The sequence below is a fragment of the Nicotiana tabacum genome, chromosome 18 (assembly GCF_000715075.1).
Source record: "Nicotiana tabacum cultivar K326 chromosome 18, ASM71507v2, whole genome shotgun sequence".
Taxonomy (NCBI): domain Eukaryota; kingdom Viridiplantae; phylum Streptophyta; class Magnoliopsida; order Solanales; family Solanaceae; genus Nicotiana; species Nicotiana tabacum.
In genome coordinates this window covers 91,877,164-91,883,229 of record NC_134097.1, presented here as the reverse complement: position 1 = coordinate 91,883,229, position 6,066 = coordinate 91,877,164, and the positions used below count along the sequence as shown (strand labels likewise).

General features: G+C 32.9%; 1 protein-coding gene across 1 annotated transcript; it reads right to left on the bottom strand.

The window, feature by feature from the left end:
- Positions 1-840: 840 nt before the first annotated feature.
- LOC107797177 (sugar transport protein 10-like) lies at positions 841-3,897 on the bottom strand. The gene is made up of 3 exons (XM_016620041.2): positions 3,455-3,897; positions 2,007-2,959; positions 841-1,470 (listed from the first exon to the last, which is right to left on the bottom strand). The coding sequence occupies exons 1-3, from the start codon at positions 3,585-3,587 to the stop codon at positions 1,030-1,032; spliced, it is 1,527 nt and encodes a 508-aa protein (XP_016475527.1). The 5' UTR covers positions 3,588-3,897; the 3' UTR covers positions 841-1,029.
- Between the last annotated feature and the right edge of the window lie 2,169 nt (positions 3,898-6,066).

The following is a 6,066-nucleotide window of genomic DNA, read 5'->3' as shown; positions in this document are numbered from 1 at the left end:
AGATTAATTCTTTTTGGATTGAGTAGGAGATCAAATATAAGATCAAAATAGAAATAAATTAGAAGATAGAGATAAAAAAAAAATAGAACACATTAAAGGAATAAACTAGCTAAAAAAAATAACTAAATATGCTAGCTCCCCTATTTATTAGGCCCGCGTACACTTGTGATGCAAAGGGTGACTCAAAATAGAACTATGCAGCAAAAAGCTGCTGCCAGGTTCCGAACTTTAGACCCTTCATTTGATTTTGAACCCACTGAGCATCTTACCACAAGATCAACTTGTATCAAGCTGGTTCAAATAACATAATATACTCATTTTACAGAAATTAACCTATATAAAATATCAAAACATTTTAACGAAGCGGATTCATTTGGACTCTTTTGACCCTACGTGGGTCCGCCCCTGATCTCAGCCCAAATAACATTGACTCGTCCATTTATTGATTCAATCTATTTTGATCGGCCCAAAATCAGCCCAACCCGTCCACTCTACATCCCTAATTGAATATGTCATTGTACAATGTTAGTCAAAGGGTTCCTTTAATTAAGGTGCCCTTTTGGAAGTTTTTACTTGTAGTGGTTGGGGCAGGGATAAGGTAAAGGGAAGGGGGATATGCCTTATTTGCAAGGGATTGGTTTAAGGAACGTAACTTAGAGGAATCACCCAAAACTATAATAATGAAATGTATAAATTAAAGAAGCTTTGATTTCTGAAACTTTATAGCTTGATGCTTTGTGATTCATCTTAAGGTTATTTTGACATACCATTTATTTTTCTCATATCATTGTCACACAGCAAGAAAATAACTGCAAAAATATAAAATGTGAACAAAGAGAATTCATGGAAAAGAAATAGATCTTATTAATAATAATGTTGGTAACACAAGAACATACGTTAATAGCATAGGCAAGCAAAAAGAGAGTAGTTATTAACATTGGAAACAAAAAAAAGTATAATAGTAGCTAGCATCCGCGAGTGCTCAAAGTATTTACAATCCTCCTTAATTTTCATTCCCTTGCCGTCGTGTTAAACATTAGTATTAGGGTGATCATCATCTGGCATATATCTTTTCCAGAACCAGTTACTCTTCCAGATTCTGTTCACTTCTTCAATAGGGATCCCTTTAGTCTCAGGCAAGAAGAAGAAGATGAAGAGGGTCATGGCTAACACAAATGCAGCAAAGAAGAAGAAGAGACCAAACTTCATCTCGCAAAGCATGGTGAGGAAGAGTTGGCCGATCACGAACGTGAAGAACATGTTAACTGAGACTGTGATCGATTGCCCTGCTGATCGGATTTCCATAGGCAAAACCTCACTTGGCACCAACCAACCCAATGGCCCCCATGACCATGCAAATGCTGCTACATATATGCAGATTAAGGCCACTGTCACGTTCCCTAGTGCCGGGCTGAACGTTCCCAGACCATCCTGCCCAAACACACTGGCTATGATGGTACCAATAGCTATCTGTAACAAGACAAGTTTGATTTCTGTTAGTCTCTCTCTCTGTGTCGAAAATGCTGGGTACAGTTGAACACGTTGATTATATGCTCCATGCGCGTACAACTGTATATATATTTCTTGTATATATACTACTCCATAAATTCTTGAATCCCCTTAAAAATTGCTTTAGATAGTAAGTGTAATCCTAAGTGACACATTCTTTACATGTTTTTTTAATAACTTGGTTAGAATTCCTGGTTTACACATGATATTTCATAAGCGGTGTCACAATTTAAAGAAGTGGACTAATTAATGAACAAATTACTATATATAATGGTAAACAGTGTCATTTTTTTAAAATATTTATCCTTAATATTTTCATTTTTTTCTTATACTTATCTAATAAAAAGTTTAGACGTGTCCCGTGACGTGGCAGCACATACAACAAGGTACATATGCCCCTCGCCAGTTCAATCAAATAGATGTGAGCTGTAATATTTACAGTACTATTCTATATATGTATGATGTATGATAATTAAAGAATAGTACTATTATTTTACCTGGCAAACAAGCATCAGGGAACCACCAAAGAGGAACAAACATCTTCTGCCGTATTTATCAACAGTGAATATGGAGACAAGGGTGGCAACGACATTGACAAGTCCAGTAATAACAGCAGTCATTAAAGAAGCGCCGTCACCAAATCCTAGAGTCTTGAATAATACAGGGGCGTAGAACATAATGACATTGATACCAGTGAGTTGTTGGAAGAAAGGAATGAGAACAGCAACTGTCAATTGTGGTCTGTACCTAGGTTTCATGATGTTTCCCCATGGATTTTGGACTTGTTTAGACATGTCACTGGCTATTATTAGGTCCTCAAATTCATTGTCCACGTTATTAGTACCTCGGATTTTTTGTAACATGGATTTAGCTTTCTCTTTCTGGCCTCTGTCGATTAAAGAGTTTGGTGTGTCTGGTAAGAACACAGCTCCTACAGTCATTATAATTGCAGGAACAGCGGCTAGAACGAGTGAAACTCTCCATCCATTTTTAGCCATTTTCGCGGTACCATAATTGACCAAATTTGCAACGAGAATACCAAGTGTGACAGCCATTTGGAAACAAACATTGAGTGCTCCTCTAAGTTTAGGTGGTGCCATTTCTGAAAGGTAAACAGGGACTGCTTGATTGGCATAACCAATGCCAATACCGAGCAACAGTCGACCGATGATGAGTGCGGCCAAGTTCATGGCCGCACCATTGAGGACAGCGCCGACCAGGAAAATTAGACCTCCGACAAGCATGGAGATCTTGCGGCCAAAGGCTTTGGTTGTTATTGAAGCTGCAAATGAAGCAACTAGTGCTGCTAAATAAAGGGATGAAGTGAAGAGTTGCAGTAAATGGTCATCAAATTTGCAGTATTGGTTGCCTCCTGCTTTCAAGGCCTTCTCCTTGTGATATACATTTGGGAAAAATTTGAGAAGGAATTCATCCATAGATGTCACTCCTCCTGCAATTGGATCAAATCATTAAGCAAAATATATAGATTGATGGGTGTGTTTGGAAAGAATATTTTCCTTAAAGACGCTTTCAAGAAAATAAGTCATTTTCTGGTGTTTGGTTGACATGAAATTATTTTTTTCGGAATTTAAATATTTGTCCGTGAAATTTCACAAGTTTTTTTCGATAGCGAGTTTATCAAAAGACCACTTTTTTTCAAACTTTTCAGAAAAGCTATTTTCCGCACACGCAATATTTTTTTCAAGTGAAATGCATGGCCAAACATAATTTCAAATTCTAAATACTAATATTTTTAACTTAACTTTAAATATTACTTTTTTCAAAAATTTACAGTTTTTTAATATCCAAATGCCTGCTAAATAATGAAAAGCATTTTTGGAGAAATAGATCATTTCTCAAAATATTTAAAAAAAAAATTACTTTGGTCGTACCAAATAAGTGTAATTAATTAAGAATATATATATATATATATATATATACATACCTGAGATACCAATATCATAACCAAAGAGGAGACCACCAGTGGCAGCAACCAAACAGGTCATGATAACAAAAGATGTGACTTTTCCTTCATAGTCACCTCCTCCAGAACCACCTCCTGCAAATCCTCCTGCCATCTTTTATGATCAATTAACTTGTTGATAGTAAATTAAAATCTCTACCTTTTTATTTTTACGATAGAATAGAATGTATATTTACAAATTCTTTTGTGAGTTTTCCTATTGGATAGTGGATACACAAGATTTCAAGGGATATTTGAAAACAAAGGCCTTTGATCTATATCTTTTTTCTATTTTTTTTTTCTTGTTGAGATCGGCCTTTGATAAAAAAATTTCTTTGTTTTTTTTTTTTTTGATATTTTTCCCTTGTTTACATGAGCAGGGCAATCTTTGTTGCCTGCCCTCTCTCTTTGCTCTCTTGCTTGTCTTTTCCAAACAAAAGGTTTTCTGCTTTTTATAAGAGGTTGAGGTCATGAATTCTCCTTAAAGAGTGGCAAAGTCTTAGGAGATTTGAGGATGGAAAACTTGAATACAAGTCATACGTGAAATTTAATCCATGCAAAATGCTTGAGGATGATATTAATCACTAACTAAAGTCAACTGAAGCCAGTATTAGTAGCTAAAATATGGTCATTACCATGTAAGTATGAGCGTTAGAAAGTGAGTAATTAGTAATATTAGCCCTTGTTTGACGGATAAAATTATGGATATGAAACTTTGAACGTCATTTGTAAGATTGAGTTGTAAATTACCTTCAACTTTTTGTTTTTTCTTCACCTCTTTCCTTTATTAACTCTCTTAGATGTGGAAAAGAGAGTCTGATTATTTAGCTAATTTTGGATCATTTAAGAAAATACTTGTCCACCAGTTTGTACACGAATATTCTAACATAGATTTCATTTGGATATATAGCATGTCCTTAATATTTATGTGGAAATTATAATAAATGGAGTTATTGCAAAGAACACTCACAAAGTACCTATAGCTTAATTTGGTGCAAGATTTGATACATTACGTTTTATAAATTCAATCTTATTAAATGACTCAATACAATAAAAATAAAATAAAAAAAGAACTGGCTTTTCTTGTATGAACGACTGCAAGTTTTATAGAAATCAAGTTCAATTGCTATGCCCACTCTTTTTTCTTCCTTTAAAAAAAAAAAAATATGTTAGGAGTTTCTTTTATATTTCGTTGCTATACTTCAATTTTCTCAAAACCTTCACGTTATTCTCTTCAAATTAGACAATGTATTTACATTTATATACCAGAAAACCTAAAATCAAGGTTCCACGCCGGAAAATTACAATATTGCATTGTTCACTTAATGTTTTAAATTTTATATATTATTCTCCTTTTAGAGCTATATTTGCATATACTGAGAGTCTCAGACCAACTATCCTGTCGCAAAATTCCTAATTTTTTTTTCCCCAAAGAAAATTCTCAGCTAGTTATCCTTGTTTCTCCAATGAAATTTTTTGACTAGTTTCCGACAAGTTTTAAACACTATCTCTATACATACCATGGCTCTTCACATTCGGAAGTACTAAAATGATAATTAAAATAGGATAATTTGTTTCCAAAATAATAATTAGGAAAATACATGTAATATTCACGACAAGACTAGAAATTATCACTTAGATAAATAAAAAATGACTTTCAACGAATTTTAAATACTCAATGAAGCGTTTAGTGAAATTCTTACACATTATTTTTAGAATTTAGTTTACAAATTAACTTGATCTAGATTAACGTCTCGGACCATATAATAAATTAAAAAACCTATGTTTTAAGTCAATAAAAGTAGTTTACTAAGTTCTGAATTATGCATCCAAAAGTTCTTTTATATATATATATATATATATATATATATATATATATATATATATATATATATATATATATATATCTTTTACTCTGGAGTACATATATATAATATATGCATATTATATATCTTTTACATCTTTAGTATATATATATAAAATATATGCATATTGACTAGGAGCTGTATATATTATTGTTCGAGCGGTCAAATATGTACTTTTGGATATTAGAATGCCACATCTCTTTCCTTCATTCCATGTAGCATCAAATAGAAAAACAACTTTGTTTTTAAAGGGTGATTGACAGGAAGGGTCCTATAAGAGATTGATTTTTAAATATTGTCCCCATTTTCAAAAGTATTTAGAAAATAACTCCCCTCCCAACGCAAACTTAATTATTACTTGTTAGGAATTTCTCAATCGGATTGGTAGATTTTATGTTATATTTACTTTACCTATATTATTAATTGTTCACAAATTCTATGAATTTGACATGACTTTATGTGTTCAAGTATTCACCAAACTCTACCATATATTAACATGACTTTGTGTTAACTGCAGTCAGCCTTTTTGGTAGATTATTCACAAACTATATCCAATTGTAATAAATTTTTGCTTGTTCAATTGTTCACCAAACTCTACCAAATTGGCATGACTTCGTTAGCTGCAATCGACTTATCTATAAGATTATTCATCAAAGTCTATCCGATCGACATAATTTGTTTGTGTTATTCAATAAAGTATTCATCGAAATTGCAATTCCAATTTTAATT

Bases quoted from the DNA above. Each gene is read 5' to 3' on its own strand.
- LOC107797177 (XM_016620041.2), bottom strand. From the start codon at position 3,587: ATGGCAGGAGGATTTGCAGGAGGTGGTTCTGGAGGAGGTGACTATGAA. The intron at 2,960-3,454 runs GTATGTATATAT...ATCCAATTGCAG, and splicing joins TTATGATATTGGTATCTCAG to GAGGAGTGACATCTATGGAT. The intron at 1,471-2,006 runs GTAAAATAATAG...GTCTTGTTACAG, and splicing joins CCCTGATGCTTGTTTGCCAG to ATAGCTATTGGTACCATCAT.